The sequence below is a fragment of the Typopeltis vanoorti genome, chromosome 15 (genome assembly GCF_054136105.1).
Source record: "Typopeltis vanoorti isolate ZY-2024b chromosome 15, IOZ_Tvanoo_1.0, whole genome shotgun sequence".
Lineage (NCBI taxonomy): Eukaryota > Metazoa > Arthropoda > Arachnida > Uropygi > Thelyphonidae > Typopeltis > Typopeltis vanoorti.
In genome coordinates, this window is record NC_143563.1 from 44442711 (window position 1) to 44462712 (window position 20002).

At 33.6% G+C, this 20002-nt stretch overlaps 1 protein-coding gene across 1 annotated transcript in view; it reads left to right on the forward strand.

The window, feature by feature from the left end:
* LOC150098723 (SUN domain-containing ossification factor) overlaps nucleotides 1-20002 on the forward strand; it is a 265907-nt gene that overhangs the window by 172466 nt on the left and 73439 nt on the right. The window contains exon 10 of the mRNA XM_090405371.1: nucleotides 7837-7888. Coding sequence (XP_090261497.1) covers nucleotides 7837-7888 — 52 coding nt within the window. The remainder of the gene's footprint in view (nucleotides 1-7836; nucleotides 7889-20002) is intronic.

Sequence of the window (20002 nt, forward strand, 5' to 3'; positions counted from 1 at the left end):
TCTATAAAACAAGCAAAATATTTCAGCTATTTAGACCCAATCAGCCAAATTCACTGAACTAGTTGTATACAAGTGTTCAAACCAATTTTAAATTATGAATTCCAGAGATGAGTTAGAAATAAAGCACTTAATCAGAGAGACTGGAGACAAAAGATATGAGAATTCTGAGAAAGATTAAGGGATTGAACAGTGGCATCAATGGCAGTATCATACTATACAATGAGGATATTTGGAAAGAACTTAACATCGTTAGAAGAGCTAATCTCAGGATGATCACTTAAACAGAATGAGAGAGAGAAAGGGGGGGAAGGTATTTGTGACAATAGCAAGGAAAGGACCCAGAGGAAATCCAGTATTAGATTTATTCATACAATAAGAAGTGCCTGTGAGAACTGAAATGCACTACTTGCAAAGATGTCAATAGACACCATAGATGAGAAACACCTATGGTGTCCATAGTTAAGGAAAAAACAGCCACTACACTCAACTTAATAAGATGCAGGAACTCCTTTCGCAGTGATAATACAGCAATCCTATGGGGAATACTTTTTTTCAAGCATACTGTAAAATATTGTATAGAAGGATTTTAGAAAGAAAATTCTTCTATACTGATTTTACTTGGAAAATAAAATTAATTCAAAATACTAGTAATTTTAGTTAATATTTAACTTTAATTTTTCTGTTCAAAAAGACCAGAAGACAAAGAAAAAAAAAAATGTCTGAATGAATTGTATTAATAAATTGTTAAGACAAAGAGATATCCCAGGTGGGATTAAGTATATGACCTTAGGCTACCACACCCACGATGGTCAAGAATGTACGAGGTTTCCTGCCTTAAGATAGTGACCAAACTGTGTGTGTGGGGGGGGGACCTCTTTGAATTCCTAAGGGAATAAATCGTAGCAGGACCCAAGGTCTATTGAGCAAGATAAAAGGGGGAGATTTTAATGATTTAATGAGAAAGCAGGGTCATGAGCTTGGTATCCATCATCGGAAGTGGTTCTTGCCATGGTTTGTTGTTGTCAGTTTTTCGTAAGCCGTAGTAGAGGTCAGTCGTCGCCTGTAGATGGCCACATAGGAAGAGAGATTCATTTCAATGTACGTGGCAGAATAAGTTCGCCTTCGCCCAAGTTATGTTCCAGCTCCAGATTTGAATATGTCATGCCGATTCAAGGTTTGGGACCGAAGTTCCAGCCAACAGACATCCGAAGTGCGAGATAACTCGTTTGAGTATTGAAGAAAGTCAGTACCAGATTTCCTGATGCCAAGTTTCCTGACGATCTCAGTAATAGGAAGTGCCCTAATCGATCTCGGAAAAAGGAACCCGTGTGTGTGTAGCCAAGATCGGAACGTTACAGAGGATAGTGATTTCAAGAGACGACTATATCCCAAGTAAGCTATATTATATTGTATTTTACTAGGAGCGGAAATTGTGAGAGAGATTTCTCTAAAGTTTTAATGTTAATATTACTTCAAGACTGAAGGAATTTAGCTAACCATTGTGAATTAACTTGCAATTTTAACATGCTTAATATTGTTTGTTAGCTAAGACTGCCTATTGTATAGCATGTGTAGTTGTATGCTCCAGAAGATGATCTTGACATAAAGGTCGAAACGTCGAATGTAGATTTTAGTTATATTAAACTAAAGTTTTTATTCAAACACGGTAGTTGTCTCCATAATTTTCAAAAATGCAACCATATAACTATAGCAGTTTGAACAGCATTTCTCTTGGCACCTTGCATTATGCCTTTTTTTTTGGATGAGATCCTTATTATATTCCCATGATTTCTCAACTGTCTTATGTGAAAATCTGATATGACCTCTATTTGTCCTTAACCCAGCTCCAGGCTTCCCATCCACAATTTTTCTTAACCATTTCTCAAATATATTTGTTTAAATCTTACCAAGAACACTCACTAGGGAAATTCCTTTGTAATTCACACGTTGTTTTATTTCCCTTTATAGATTGTTACTATGTGAGAGCTGTGATTCAGTATCTGGAATTCAACCTTCTAACCAGGCCTTCTGAATTATACAGTGTAGCCACTGTGAAACTTTTATACCTCCATATTTGAGCATTTATTGTTGAATATCATATGCTCTAGCTGCCTTTCCTATATTTCAGGTTTTTGATGGCTTTTCTACTTCAAGTATTGATATATATTTATTGATTGCACTCCTGTTAAGTTTTTTCTTTCATCGTGCTGTCACTGCTTGTTTTATTTAGTAATCTTTCAAAGTAATTACTCCAGGCATCTAGAATATCTTTATCTGCAGTTTTCATGTCACTTTATCATCTCTGATTCATTTTATAGTACTCTTTCCCCCCATTTCTAAGCTTTTTTTGATAGCCTCCAGAATATTTTGTCACCTTCCTGATATTTATTTTTCATAAAGTATTACCATGACTTTTGTTTAGCTAATTTGACAGAGAACTTTGCTGTTTTACATTTTTATGTGTTTTCTAAAGGCAGAAGCTGATTTAGGTCCCAGGAACTTTCAATAAGCTTGCTTCATTTTGCATTATGTTTTAAGCCAATAAAAATAGTTTGGCAGTCATTCCTAATTGCAGTAATAAATAAAAATTTGCTTATTATCTGGGCAAGGATTGGACATTGGTCAGAAGCCTTAGTTGATTGTCTGCATTCCTTTATAAGAGACCTTTAAGGTTGAATTTGATCTTATACCAGTTTAGATCATTAAATAAAGCTTTAATTTACTTTATTTAATGATGCCTTATTTATCCTACTTTTTAACTCTTTTTGAAATGGAATACACCCTTGGTTTACATTTTTTTATATCCTAACGTTTTAATATATCTATAATGTTAAATTATTTATGACTAATGCACAAAGAGGCATTAGTCATAAATAATTAATATAAAAGCATTAATCTTACATAGAAACAGTATAGAAATTATAATCTGCAAATTAATAAATATTATTTCTTCTTCTTTGAGTGCCATCTCCTATCGGAGGTCGGCGACCACCTTGTCAAATTTTGAGCGATTCTCAGCTATTCTGAGCAGTCTCTCAGAGTTCATACAAGTCTACTGTCTGATATCTGCCAGCCAAGATTTTCTTAGTCTTCCTTGTCCTCTTCTTCCATTTATCTTCCCTTTTATAATCAATTGAAGTATCTTATATTTTTCATTACGAAGCAGGTGACCAAGATATGCAGTTTTCCTTCTTTTTATGGTATCTAAAAGTTCACGTGATTTCCCCATTTGTTTCAGTACTTCCTGATTGGACGTTTTTGCTGTCCATGGGATTTTTAACATTCGTCTGTATAACCACATCTCAAAGGCTTCAAGTCTTTTTATTGATGTTGTCTTCAAGGTCCAAGTTTCTGCACCATACAGCAGTACAGACCATACATAGCATTTAACCATGCGTGCTCTAAGTTTAAACTGCAGTTACACAGTGATTTCATCAAGAGAAAATTTTTTCTTGCCATTTCAATTCTAACTTTTATTTCCATTTCTGGATTGCAATCTTCATTTAACCAGCATCCGAGATATTTAAACTTTGTCACTCTTTCTATTTGTTTCCTATTTAAAGAAAGTGCTAAATTAAAAGAGGTTTCTTACTTATGACCATGAATTTAGTTTTGGTGATATTTATTTTTAATCCCATTTTTTCACTCTCTGCATTTATTAGCTCCAAAAGATTTTGAAGATCCTGAATATTGTCAGCCAGAAGAGCTGTATCATCGGCATATCGGATGTTACTGATGATTTCACCATTTACACTAATCCCTTCCTTTCTTCCTTCCAAGACTTTTTGAAATATGGAAGAAAGGAAGGGATTAGAAGGGAAATATTATTTAATGAATAGAAATTTTTTAGGTCTGAAAACCACAAATGTTATTTTAAAAGATAATTGTACAATCAGTTTTCATTTTAGTGAAACTATGATTGGATGCATTTGTTATATAGATTTGCTATAGCAAAATACCATTAACATCTTCTAAGTCATGTGGGTCACCAATAAACTGCCATAGACTTTCCATTCAGACCATTTACGATTTCAGCTATTAAAAGAAATATCATATAATCAAATAATGAAAATAATATAATCACAGTAATAAACTTTAAATTATCAGTACCTTTTTAGTGTATAGAAACGAGCAATTCAAAGAACAGGAATACAAGGTAAATGCAGCAGCTGGTTTACCAATTAAAAACATTTGCCACATAATTAAAGATTGGACATAATTATAATGTCTAGTGCATTTATCATGTTGGAAGTTAAATTAAAGATGCCAAGAAATTATATTCTTGGTTTAATCCTTTATCCAAGTGTAAGCAAACAAAGTTTGTGTCTGAACTGTTTTCAGGACTAAACAATTTGTATATAGAGGCTAATGACTTCATATCACTTGCCTTGGTATCTTATAATGCAAAGCACATATCCTTATGGACATGTATAATGCTATGCTTTATGGGAAGGGTGACTACCCAGACCGGTTTTAACCTTTGAGGTCTCATCAGTGGGAGCCAGACCCAGAGGTGATACTAAGGTTGAAGTAATGCAGAAGTCATATTTCCACATATGAGTAGCCAAAAAGTGTCGCACCTTATTAATTAAATACTCTTTATTAAAGATAGATGTTGAAAGTTTTTACACTTGGTTATACTATGAATTAAAGATGGTTTAATTGTTGGTTTAATCTTACACTTAGTTTAATCCTTTATCCAAGTGTAAGCAAACAAAGTTGGCACCTTAACAGGATACACTGGGCAACTCGTATATAGAGGCTAATGGCTTCACTTGCCTTGGTATCTCATAATGGATATTATGAGATACCAAGATATAATCTCATAATGGATATTATGAGATTATATCATAAAGCACATATCCTTACAGACATGTATAATGTCTGTAAGGATATGTGCATTATAAGGGTCACTACCAGACCAATTTTGACATTTGACCATTATGACCTGCATTTATCATATTGTGCATCACTGTGATGACCCACGTGGCATAGCAATTTGTTTTCACTCATGGCAGTGCTATTCTGTCATTAGTGTTCAACTATTGCACAAGGTTCTTTTGTTCATACTTTGTATCGAGCCATTTGTCATTCATTGTTACATTGAGGTATCAGCTTACCAGACACATCATTGCAGTAAACCATTTATTTCCTATAAATTATATATTGCCCTTATAATAACAAATATTGCATTACAAGAAAAAGGAATTTCTTAACAATACTTCTGATGAAATGGTTTTGCCACATAAAGTGAAATATCATCAGATCTTTCAAATTTTATAATCTGAAGAAAGATTTTAAGCGATACATCAAATGAAATACAGGTAATCTATCCCACTAAACACTGCCACATTTTATCTAGTTCTGAGAGTGAAGACAACACTATTGATGAAAATATTAAAAGGATGGTGAGATCCAGATAGAAACTAGCCTCATGTGATACCTTTATCAGGTAACCCTGATTTCAAATTATTAAATGCTGACATGCAAGATTGTAAGAAAGTAGCTGAGCAGACTAATTTGTATTATTCTACTCAGCTACCCCTTCCCTCCCCCTGGCCACTAAAGATGAGAAAGATTTTTTGGCATTGTTAAATGGATGGGATTAGTAGAGCTTCCTGAAATGCATCTTGACTGAACCAAAGACCCTGCATAAATTTTTCTGAGCACTATTATGTCTCTGAATCATTTTGAACTTTTTTTGCAGAATTTGCAAATACTGACTGCATTTTACAAATAACAAATGAACAAATAAGTTCAACTGATTCTTTATATAAAATCAGAATTCTCATTGATGCATTGAATAAAAAATTTCCAGAAATGTTATGATCCAGCCGAAATTCTCTGTTGATGAATCATTGATACCATTTCATAGTCATGTCAATTTTATACAGTATTCTTCTTTCTTCTTCTCTTCCGTCTAAAACGGGTTGAGTCTTCTCTTGAGCAGGATCTTCCAGTCTTCTCTATTCCTTGCTGTTTGAAAAAGTTCCTTATATGTTCTGCATCCTGATATGTTCTTTATTAATTTCAGCCAGGTAATTCTTGGTCTTCCGGGTCTTCTTTTTTCAGTTGGAAAAGTATTGATTAGGACGTTAGGAAGTCTGTCTGCGTCCATCCGTACAGTGTGTCTAAACCATTTCAGTTGTTGTTTTCTAATTTTTTCTATTGTTGTCTAAAAAGACAATAGTTCTTGTCTGACTGTGATGTTTGTTTTCTTTTCTATCCAACTTGTTCTATTTATTTTTCTTAAGCATTTCATTTCAAATGCCAGCAGTTTTTTCTCCTCTCTTTTTTTAACTGTCCACACTTCTGCTCCATAGATGACCGTTGATATAATTATTGCTTCATATAATTTGATTTTGGCTTGCTTAGATATCTTGTTTGTTTTCCAGATTTTCTGTAATTTTCCCATGGTGGTCCATCCTATCGCTATTCTGTGTTTGATTGTTTTGAGTTCATCTATTGTTTCTGTTAGTTTTGATCCAAGGTATATGAAGTTGTCTACTTGTTCTATTTGTTCTCCTTTTAGGGTGGCTGAGATGGTAGTTCTGTTCCTCCCTATTTTCATCACTTTTGTCTTTTGTATATTTATTGTCATGTCATATGTTTTACAGGTTTCGCTTAGCTTGTTGATCAACTTTTGTAGTTCATTTGGGGTTCTTGCAAGAAGGACGAGATCATCTGCAACCGTTGACATTGATTCCAGGCTCATTGTCTATTGCCTTCTTTACAACTTCTTCTAGATATATGTTGAATAGGCATGGGGATAATGGGCATCCTTGCATTACTCCTTCTTGGATCTCTATGGGTTCTGTTGTGAGTGTGTCCTTTTTAATTATTGCATTTGTCTTAGAGTAATATTTTATCAGAAACTGTATTATATATTTGTCTATTGCTTTTTCTAGTAGCATATACAGTCTATATGCTGTATATACTGTATATCTAGTATACAGTATATAAAACAAAAAAAGACATGAATATGGAATCAAGTTATTCAAATTATGTTCTCTATCAGGATACTTAGTTTTCAGATATAGCACTATAAAAGATCAGATATGCAAAGGAGATAAGTCCTACCAACTTTATTATATCACTTGTGAAACTATATTAGGAAAAGGACACATTATGTACTGATAATTGGTACACATGCATGGATTTGGCAGAGTTGATTTGTGCAAATACTCATCTAGTTGGAACACTTTGAAAAACCATTGTGGAATTTCAAAGGAAGTAGTTTTAAAAAATATTGAAGCAAGGGGAACTGTTTGCATAAGATAAGATTGGTATTGCAGTCTTGAAACATAAACATTACATCCTCTTATTATCCACTAATTAATCATTTGAAACAGTTACTACTACTACTACTACTACAACAAAGACAATTGTACTAGGCCAAAAATCATTGTTGATTATCACAAAGTTAAATCTTACTTGAAATATGACTGAGAATTGTTGACATCTTTCAAAATTACAAAAACAAAAAAGAAAGTGATTTGAATTGCAAAAGAAAAGTGACTGTCAACTGTAAAGTGATACTTCAGGTCTATTATAAAGATAAGTTAAAAATTTGGTACCCAAGTTGCAAAAAATTTTAATATAAAAGTAGCAATCGATGACATGGTAGTAATAGCAAAGTATGCATTGATGACCCATGCAGCATGAATAGCCAGTTATCTGAAAATATAACACCACAGAATGTGTTAAAATAGTATTGCTGCTACCAGTTATTTAGAACTTTCCAGTTATAAGTGAATGAGTGCATTTGCTGTAGTGAGATTTTGTAATAATGAAAGTAAACTGGCTTTATTTTATTTTATTTTATTTTTTTTTAAGATGCCAATCTCTCTGGGGATCAAAGTCCAGAAAAAATTCATCATTGTGAGAGGTTTGTACCTTGATTATTTTAAATTATTTTACTTAAATATTTAATTTTATAAATGAATAATTGTGCAGGTCAAAAAGTATGTTGCTAAAATATGTGCAATTAATGAAAATGAAGATTTCCTATTAAAAAAAAGCCTTGTCCTCTTTCCAAAAACATTTTTCTATTTGATTACATTGTCTTCACAGTATTGATGTTTATGTAATAAGCAAAACTACTTATGATATGTAATATTTAAATTTCCTCAAGAAATGTAGAGAAATTTATCTACAAGCCAGCCATGGAAATGAACAGAAATCATAATTACACAACTTGGCATTCTTATAATGGCAACATAAGAGCTTCAGAGTGGCTGAGTACAGTTCTATAGAGGAAGTCAATATCTGAATTTCCTAGAGGATACAAAAACATCACTTGCAAGAAACATCAGTGATGAAGGTATCAAGAGTAATAGACTTAATTTCTGAAAGAAGATAACTTCTTAGCTTCAGAGTTGAACTGGAGAAAATCAGAAAAGCTCAAGAGTGATGGCATTAGGAGAGCAGTAAGCTAAGCTTGTATATTAAGGTAAAGAGATTTTTAATGAAAGAAGATTAAAAGGAGGAATAAATAGGCAAAATGTATTTTATCATGAAATATAACTACATGGGAGCTTTGAATTTCATGAAAATGTAGTTTGGGGGCTACTCTTATTCACATGATACTTGTTATCACTCCTTAAACACTCATCTGATTTAAATAAAATTAAAGATTAAAATAAAAGCATTGAGTCATTTGTTAGTTCTAATTTCTTTATTTTTCAGATAATAAACCTTACATTATACTGTGAATGGCTTCAGCTGAAGAAAAGGTCATTTGTGTTCTCTATCTAGCTGAGCTGAAGTCTGTATCAGATGTTGGAAGAAAATTTAGGACTTATATAATAATGAAGCACCCCACAAAAATTCAATTTCAAGCTGGATAAAGAAATTTAACGAGACCATTCCCATGAATTGTAAGACTGTGAGTAAATGATGACTGTCAATAGAGCAAGCTTGAGTGTATATGATTCAAGTCCACCAAATGTGGTGGAGGAAAACTACCATGCAAATTAGCTTACTGCCATCATTTTAATCATGAAATAGAAAATAACCCCTAATTATGGATGACATTGTTCAGTGATGAAGCAACATTTTACATTGATGACAAGGGTGATCACCATAGTTTCTGTATTTGGAGACAGAAATCACAGGAAGTTTTGGAACATTAAAGGGATTATTTACATTGATGACAAGGGTGATCACCATAGTTTCTGTATTTGGAGACAGAAATCACAGGAAGTTTTGGAACATGAAAGGGATCCTTTGGAAATGAACATTGATGTATACTAGGAAAATTATGCATGATTGCATCTATTCTTTTTATAAGAACTTTTGCAGATGGTGAGGTTTATTTGAACAAGCTGTAGAATTACCTTACTCATGAAATGAGGTGATCAAGACTTATTGACAGTAAGTCTTCCTGCAAGATAGGGACACCTTGCCACTTCATCTGCAGTGCTTGAGAATTATAAAATGCTTTTTTTTTCTCCTGATAGATGGAGGATGTGGCCAACATCTTGGCCATCTCGCTCCCCATGCTTGTTCCTATTATATTTTTATGAGAACATGCTAAAGCTGAAGTTTATTCAACAAATCATTTCTTTATATGATCTTCATGCTAGGATAACAAAACGTGATCGGTGCTATAACCCAAATTCATCCTGCAGAATGTGGTTTGCAGTACTTCAGAATTGTTACTGTGCTTTATATCCAAAATGGATATGTTGAATAAATTTCTTTTTTGTTACATTTCACAAGTTGTTTATATCTTATGTAGAAGTAAAGTTATTAGCTATGTAAATACAATAGATACCTTCAAAAAATTTCAAACCTTAAGCAGGTTAATATATAGATTTCTGCAGAATTTACATCTTATTAAAAGATAGCTTATTGTTAACATGAATAATTTTGATACGAGAAATTTTCAACTCGATCTGTTAAAAGAATGCTATAGTATAATTATATATCAGTTGTAATATTTTAAAATGAAAAATAACAGATTTTGTACATTAACAATCAAAAGTTACTCAGAAATATTAGATTAAAACATTTAATATCAAAGCTCTAAACAGATTAATTGCAAATATTTTGCATTAGTTTATTTTACAAACATTCTTAATGCAAAACGGTTTTATTACTTTGGAAAAATGTGAAATTTTAAAAATTAGTAATGCCCAAAGGTTATAATCATCACACCACAGATGACATCTGTGAAACTAAGGATATCCAACTAGGGAATAAATAATAAAGGATTTACTATTAAAAAAAATAATCATCAATGTCCATGGGTCCAGTGCCTATTGGTGTCTGATGCTTGTTTCACCATTATTTGCAATTTCTCTTTGGTCATTGCTAGGTGACTCAAATCCTGCAATCTCTTTCTGCACGACTACTTCACATCATCTATTCATTCTGCAGATGTATCCAGAAAGCTTTAGTTTTCTTCAACTTATTTTCTGTTTTATGTTGTTCTTCCATTTCCACAGAAATGTCTCTCCTAATCTTTAATGCTTTTTTTTCTTTAATTATGGGGGGGGGGGGGGTGACAGAAAAGTTGTGATAAAACACCTAGAACAAAAATGACTGGTTTGTGCAACAAGGGGAAAAGACTTTTTTCTCAGACGATTGCAAATGAACCAGCAGCATGGTAACAAGTGCATAACACTTCATGGGGAATATGTAGAATAATGTGCAAGTTACATGGTTCTACCTCAATTCCTTCGTGGTGATTATCACAACTTTTCAGTATATCCTTATCTCTTCTCAAATCCACTTCTTTGGCTTCTCTGTCTCTGGGTCTTTGTTCCACTACTTTCTTGATTGTAGACACCACTTCATTATTTCAGTCATTCAGTTCCCCATAAGCACTTTCCGTATGATTTCCTTGCTTGGTGTCCTCATATCTCTCTGACTCTGAAACTGTGCCTTTACTTGTTACTAAAGTTTCCACTTGATTCTGCAATTACTAAACTATGATCCAATTCCATGTCTGCTCCTTGAAATGTTTAATACTGCTGATTGATGTGACCAGCTCTTATGAGTAACATGTCTGACATGTTCTTAATTTCTTCCATTAGATGGCTGCCATGTCCATTTCCTGCAGTCCTTTTGCTGGAATTCTGTGTCATGCATGAAGGTAAACTCGAGCATTCTTTCTCCTCTTTCATTGCGTTCTCCATATCCATATTTGCCTATTATTCTTTTCCCATCTTTCATTGTCCATTCCAGTTTGTTCCAATGATTAGCATCTTTATTTGGTATTTTTTTTTCCCCCTTTCAAGATTGTTCCCAAGTTGTTATAGAATAACTATTTATTCAATACTTTCTGGAGTGGATGAATAGACCTGGACTACTGTGATACTAAATGGTCTTGCTGCCAATCTTGCCATTATTATTCTTTCATTTACTGTTTTCTATCCTAATAATGCTTCTTTTTTTTTACTGAGAAGAAATTCAGCTCCTGCCTTATGGTTTTTTTTCCACCAATATGTGGAAAATAATTCTTCCACTGTGAAACTATATGATAAGCTGAAGTTTTCTGCTGTCTTTCGTGGTGCATATATAAGTGTGAGATGATAAAATTCATAAAACAGAATTGAATACCTGCTTATCGCAAACATCCAAAATGTAGCAGTGAAGCTTTAATATGGTGTGCAAATTTCCACTATATATCACCTAACTATATTTAAACTTTGTTCAGTCATTCTGATGAATAAATTACATTTAATGAGTATCACAAGGCTTATCTCAGTCATATTGATTCCCACTATTATAAGAACAATCAGATCAAAAGTATCCAGACACTTACTCGAAACTGTAATCAGAGTTTCCTGTGATGCACTTTCCAGTAGTGGACAATAACAGGAGGTGGGGCCACCCTCTGTTTCTATGACAGTACTAACTCTGCTGGGAGAAACTTTCTACCACGTGTCAGAATGTCTCTGGAGGAATGGCAGCCCATTCTTCCTGAAGATCTGTAGCCAGAGCAGTTTGTGATGTGGGTCATTGGGGTCTGGAGCGAAGTCGGCATTCTAATTCATCCCAAAGGTGTTCTGTGGGATTCCGGTCAGGGCTCTGGGCCAGCCAGTCCATTTCTGGAATGTTATTGTCCACAAACCTCACAGACCTTGCTTTATGGCAGGTAGCATTGTCATGCTGACTGAATTGATCTTATACCGTAGACAGTATGCAACAGGTCAAAATGTCCTTGTACCCTTCCGCATTTAGATTTCCGTGTAGTGTTATGAGAGGGCCAAGTCCATTTCATGAAAAACATCCCCACATTATAATTGCCACTGCCTTCAAATTTCACTGTTGGCACTACACATGCTTGCAGGAATCATTCTCCAGGCATTCGCCACACCCAGGCATTCCCATCAGACTGCCACATGGTAAAGCATGATTTATCACTCCAAATCACGTTTCCACTGTCCAGTGGCGTCGCTCTTTACACCACTGCAGGCAGCGCTTAGCATTCACAGGAGAAATGTTTGGTTTATGGGCAGCTGCTTGACCATGAAACCCCATTCCTCTTAACTCTCTATGCACAGTCATGGTGCTGGATGGACAGTTAGTAGTACTGCGGAACTCCCAGGTGATGTTTCACTCGATGTCTGGCGATTTCCATGAACCACCTTCTTCAACACTCGACGCTCCCTGTCTGTCATTAAACGAGGCCTACCCGACTGTGGTTTTGTTGTGGTTGTGCCTTTGTTGTGACGTTCTATTTTCATGTTGTGTTCTAATTTACCATCTAGTTTCAAGTCACTCTTATAAATAAAATAACTAATTGCGAATTGATCACCGATCCAAAAGTAGGGAAATTTATAATTATACTGCGCCACCCTATTTTTAGATTAGTCTATATAAAATAGTAGGATCAATTCTTAATTAAGTTAGCAGTCTTCTCATTAGGCCGAATCATTTATTATTATTCTACTTGGGGCACCCGCAAGATTCGAATTTTTTATGAACGGTGCAATAAAAAGGGAGTTCAGGCAAACACAATATTTAGATTAACAAAATAAAACATTTAATATATGATATATAACAAATACAAGAATTCTACTTTTAAATTAAACAATACAAATAACTTAATAGATCTTGCTAAGTCACTCATTCCAATTCAATGTTCTAAATTTTAATATACAATTCACAGCTTCAAAATTACAAGCTTTCTTAACTCAAGTTAATAAAACAAAACTTCTCATTTGATCAGTCTGCACATATCTATCAGTTGTACTTAATGTTTAAATTCACAGCATGCACTAATCAAGGTAGACAATATTCCAAGCAATCTTATTTCTGACCCTGAACTTAGAAGATACGTTATAGTTAATGTTAGAATAAACAAACATGTATGACTACTCTTACTAGATACAATCTTCAATACATCAATTAATTGTGAGCACACTTATGAATTAACTTATTTACGTTAGCGGAACACATTAATAAAATTTCTCCAACGCTTTAACTGAACTACTGTTAATCACGCTTCACTACTCTAAACAACGGCAATAAGGTACTGATATCTTTCCTTGTTTACTTTTCTCCAACTAGTTAAATTCACTATAATTCTTCTCAGGGCAACATAGAATTAAGACGTAATCCTAGACTAACTGGAACTAATCAGAATTTCCCATTGAATGTCCAGTTCTTTATTTATCCGATTACGACATCAATTTTCCTCTACAACAACAGCTGATTTCACTTGCAGCTGAGTATATGATTCACTACGTTTTTGCTCACTTCAAAACACTATTCTCATGAATTTCTGTCCTAAAGAATTTATAATTTTCTTTCACTTCCTTGCTTATATCCTACTTTCCTTCAGGCTCCGCAAAACTCTCTCCCCTTTTCTTTCTATAAAATTCTTATTGCCTCCCCTTTCTCCTTTCTGGTTCCAAGGTCACCTACTCTTCGACTCGTGCTTGTTTATTTCATGCGTCTCCATGACAACGCATGAACGTAAACAACTCACTAATGTAATACAACGCTCTACTCTTACATAACTGATTACATAACATTAAAATTTCACAAATAAGAATAAACAGAATATTTGAGCTACTTATTCAGCTTTTTCATTACATATAGAATTAATTATAATAATACTTTTTGTTACATCATATATATATTTTAGTTATCATAAATTTCTACACATATTATTATTTAATAAATTAATAGTATGTTAAGTTTAGAATAAATATTTAAATAGTGATCTTTAATTAAGGAACAATAAGTAATCTTTATACAAATTATGATTAATACATAATAAGCAATGTTAAATGTGAATGAAAAAAAATAAATTACACAACATAGTTTCATTCACAATTTAACATAGGCTCACCCTTCCTTTTAAAAAAAAAATTTTTGTTATAAGAAATTTTTTTTTTTTTTTTATACTAGGCTCCTTCACGGAAGGACTGGATTACATATTTCCTTTCGGATTCCTCAAGTAGTACCTAGTTTGACTGAAACTTGGTTCCTTATTATGTTTAATGTATTTATTCTCTTTTACATTCTCATTAAATTTCTCATTACTATCATTATCAATTTTTTTGTGTCTTCTATGTCTATAGTATGGGATTTTCTCTTCTAAATTAAATTCACGTTTTCTATCACTGGAATCAAGTTTTAGCTGTTTCACAACTTGGTGATGTGTTCCATTATACAGATTGTTTATTTTACCAAAATCGACTTCAACTGTTATCCCACTATCAGTGGTAATTTCTGCTTTAGGCTTTGTCACTACCACTTGTTGTTCATCCGTGACAAGAGGTGTGTCAGACTGAATGTGCACATGAGAGTTATCATCACTATCTCTTTTAGATGATTGATTCACAGCCGACTTTTCTTTAGTAGATGGTCCTGATTCAGGTGGCAATCTAAACTTTTTTGTTTGATACTTAGTCTTATCACAATCATGAATTTCATTTCTTCTGGTATATCTCCTCTTGTTCATCAGGGATATTTCCTTCTTAGAAAAGTCACAAGAAAATTGATATCTTGTTAAGAAGTTTGTTCCCAAGATAATGTGAGAACTTAGATTGGAAGTAGTGGGGACAACAAGTAGGTCTTGCCACACGTACAGTCCAAATTCTGGTAGGTATATTCTTGCTCGAAGCTTTTCATATGCCACAGAGTTTGAGTCTGAGAGAGAAGTAATTCTTACAGGTTGTCTCAGCTTGGCAGTGCTCTTCCACAGTTTGTTCTTCAAGGTTAGGAAATAATCCATTCTGATTGTAGAGGCATTGCATCCTGTATCCAATAAGATATCGCATTTAGAGCCCAGGATATCACCTCTAATTCTCATCATTCTCTCATTAGATGTTTGATATTTCTGAATTCTGTTATTTCTCCTGTGAGTCATATATCCAAATTTTGAGTTCCATCTGTTGTTATAGTAGTTTTCCTTGTTATGAAAACAGTTCCTAGCATAATGTCCAACTTTGTTGCAATTATAACATTTAACATGATTTCTTTGTTTTATATCTGTCTTGGATTGAGGAATAACAGACATTTGTTGTCTAACATTATCTAATCCTCGGATTACTTTATCTAGACTATCTAAAATAGGTTGGCTTTGTTTTTCAACTTCATGTTTGATCATCTCATTAATTTTATTTGTAGTGGGGTTTTGATTTTCTTGAGATTTTAAGGTAATAGTCGACAATTGCTTCATAACTTCATCAAGACTACTTAATATTGACTGATTCAATTTATTCACTTCCTGGTGAATTAAAGTTTTTACTTCTGTCATCAGTTTCTTGTCCAATTGCTCTTTATTTTCAGTCATGCAGTTCACACTACTTAAATTTTCTCCAATATTCTTTGCTTTTCCTTTTTCAACTTTACTTCTCTTTTCTATTTCTGATTGGTTGAAGGAAGTGTCAGTCTTATTCACAACATTAACAAGACTTACATTGGTTGAGGGATAAAGGTCTCCTAATATTTGTTCTCTTTCCTTGACAGTTTTGACACACTCTTCTAAGGTGGAAATTTTCTTCTTATAGGCTGTTTCTCGCAATTCTTGCCTAAGACCTTGTCTAAATTGTTGGAATACTGCCCAATCTAAGTGAGGTTTATCTTCACCAGTAACATTCAAACTGTTGGCCAATGTTAATAAACGATTGTGGAAATCAGTAACAGTCTCCTTATCCTTTTGAATAATTTTCTGTAACTTCCATAAATTAGGACCTACACTTCTAAGTTTACAAAATTGGGACAATAAAGTTTCCTTAAACTTAGAATACTCAAAGGTTTCCCGAAGTATTGGAGAAGAATATAAGAATGTTTTTGCTTTACCTATTAATTTACTTCTAATCAAAACTAGCAATTGAAAATCAGTCCAACTTGCTATTACTCTAAGTTTTTCAACATAGGTAAAGAAAAATAGTACATCATCAGATTCTTCACCTGAAAATTGGGGAAAAACCTGTTGCGGGTTTACCGTACGAAAGAATTCACTATCATTCATTTCAGAGCTTGATGTAACAGCCATAGTGATTAATAAATTACCAATTTAAATAATACAATCTTTCTACTTTAAAATAAACTTTTATCTTTGCCTGACTCCAGATTATAACCAGTTCACTGTGATTTATTTATTTCACCTTTTTTTAAATTTTCAGGGAGCATTTCTATGATTGTTATTACTAAAACTAAACTCAATTTCTTAATTTATAGTTGTTAAATTCAATTCCTATCGATTAAATCACATCCTGCCGGCTGCGCCATTTGTCGTGACGTTCTATTTTCATGTTGTGTTCTAATTTACCATCTAGTTTCAAGTCACTCTTATAAATAAAATAACTCTCCTTTCTGGTTCCAAGGTCACCTACTCTTCGACTCGTGCTTGTTTATTTCATGCGTCTCCATGACAACGCATGAACGTAAACAACTCACTAATGTAATACAACGCTCTACTCTTACATAACTGATTACATAACATTAAAATTTCACAAATAAGAATAAACAGAATATTTGAGCTACTTATTCAGCTTTTTCATTACATATAGAATTAATTATAATAATACTTTTCGTTACATCATATATTTTAGTTATCATAAATTTCTACACATATTATTATTTAATAAATTAATAGTATGTTAAGTTTAGAATAAATATTTAAATAGTAATCTTTAATTAAGGAACAATAAGTAATCTTTATACAAATTATGATTAATACATAATAAGCAATGTTAAATGTGAATGAAAAAAAATAAATTACACAACATAGTTTCATTCACAATTTAACACCTTCATGTTTCCACTTCACAATCACATCACCAACTGTTGACTTGGGCAACTTGAGGAAGGTTGAAATATCTCTGACAGATTTCTTACTGATATAGCAACCAATAACTAGTCCACGTTTGAAGTCACTGAGCTCCCTTGACCTACCCGTTCTGCTTGTACTTCTTATCACTGAACAGTACACAGCTCCGTGCCTCCTTTTATACTGGTAAGGTCATAGTGACATCTAGACATCAGTTTACAAATTACAGAGGTGTGTCCAGATACTTTTGATCAGATAGTGTATGTATGTTTAAAATTATTAACTGACTTAAACACTGAGAAAAAATATGAGAGATTTAATAAGGTTTCACTACTAGTTTCATCGGAAATGTCGACTCTGTCAGGTGAATACAATACCAGGGATTAAACAACATCTTAAAAATATATTGTACTTAAGACAAACACAGAGTTTAGAACAAGTAGGAGTTGTGTTTAAAATTGAGTCCCAGCGTTAGTTCTGTCGTGAAGCACTTTGCGTGTGAATGATATCACGAGTATGCCAAAACGATTACAGTGCTATGTGAATCGGGTAGACCGTAACTGAGATTGCTGTTTAGATGGGTAGGGTCGAGAGCTATTTCTTTGGATTCCAAGATATGTCTTTCTAATTCATCAGAGCATTTATGGATATTAAGTTGTAGTCTATTTGATGTTGTCATCCTTCAACATTGGTATTGGCTGAAAATAAAACATGGCTGGATAGGGCACTAGCACGGACTCTGTTATAAGAAATGTCACATTGATCTTCTTCTAGGCAGAGAGAGAGAGATGGACTTTTCTGTCTGGCCATAATATGGGTTGCTGCAACTGCAAATGATTTTGTATACTCCTGGGAACTGAAGAAGGTTGTATTTTATTTTATCTTGACTGAGGCAAGATTAGAGTTTTGGAAAGGTAGAGAAATATGTTTTAACATTAAATTTCTTCAGGATTTTTGCCAGTTTAGGAGAAAGAACTTATATACAATAAGGAGATGTAGGCTGTTGGGTTTGAGGCATTGACTCCTCTACATACAATCTCTCGAATATCTCATTTCCTCCTCGAAACATCTCACAGGAAAATCCTTTACATATATCAAGAACTCGGCTGATTTTGTCTTGAAGATCGAGAACATCCTACTTAACGAAGCAGACAGAACGGTCAGCTTCGACATCGTCTCACTATTCACCAACATTCCAACACCCAGAAAGTCCTTAGTCTTTTAAAAAACAAGTTATATAAAAAGATTTTCGCCTTACTTGTTCATCGTGTGATGTGGGTCGTTTCAGGCTACTTCTTATTTGAAGGCAAGATCTACAAACAGAACAGTGGTTTGGCAATGGGTAGTCTGGTGCTAGCCAATGTTTTTCTGGAATATTTTGAGGAAAAAGCTATTTCCTCAGTGATAATGAAACCCAAAATCTGGCTGCATTACATTAATGACATTTTCCTAATTCGGAAGCACGGCCCAGAAAACTTACAAACCTTTCTGTATCATTTAAACAATTTTCATCAAAATATAAATTTTACATCCGAACCAGAAATTAATGATGTTTTGGCTTTTCTAGATATAAAACTTACTAGAACAACTGGTGGTCTCAAGATTTCTATCTTTAGAAAGCCAACACACACTGATAGATACCTACATGCTTCATCTCACCACTACCTCCCTCAAAAATTAGGAATTATTTCCACACTAGCTCATCGGGCGAGATCCTTGTTGTCCAAAGAAGAGGAACTTCAACAAGAACTTAGTTATCTCAAATGGACTTTCTTAAATAACAATTACTCTCCTAAAAGTATCTATAATCATCTTAGTGTACATAATCAACATAGTAATAAAGATAACTCAAACCCTGCAGCCTACCTCTCCTTACCATATATAAGTTCTCTTTCTCCTAAACTGGCGAAAATCCTGAAGAAATTTAATGTTAAAACATATTTCTCCACCTTTCCAAAACTCCAATCTTCCCTCAGTCAACCTAAAGTAAAACACAACTTTCTTCAGTTCCCAGGAGTATACAAAATCATTGGCAGTTGCGGCAAACCTTATTATGGCCAGACAGAAAAGTCCATCTCTCTCTCTCTCTCTGAATAGAAGAACACCAATGTGACACTTCTTACAACAGAACCCGTGCTTGTGCCCTGTCCAGCCAGTATTTTATTCTCTGCCAATAGCAATGTTGAAGGATGACAACATCAAATAGACTGGAATTTCAAATATCCATAAATCCTCCGATGAATTAGAAAGATGTATCTTGGAATCAAAAGAAAGCTCTCGACCCTACCCATCTAAACAGCAATCTGTTACAGCCTACCCGATTCACATAGCACTGTAATCCAGTTTTGGCATACTCCTGATATCACTCACACGTGCATCACACCAGAACTAACACTCAGACCCAATTTTAAACACAACTACTACTTGTTCTAAACTCTGTGTTTGTCTAAAGTACAATATATTTTTAAGATGTTTACTTCCTGGTACTGTATTCACCTGACGAAGTCGGCATTTCTGATGAAACTAGTAGGGAAACCTTGTTAAATCTCTTATTTTTTCTCAGTGTTTAAGTCAGTTAATAATTTTAAACCTATCATTAAACTGAGTCAGTTACTCTGTGAATAAATATGTGTGTGTGTGTGTGTTTTTCTCTATACATACATATCTATGATAAAGTTTAATTTATAAATTAGTCAAAGTAAGAGATTAACAACAATATACTATAATAAAAGTTCATCATCATTATCAAATTCCTGCCAT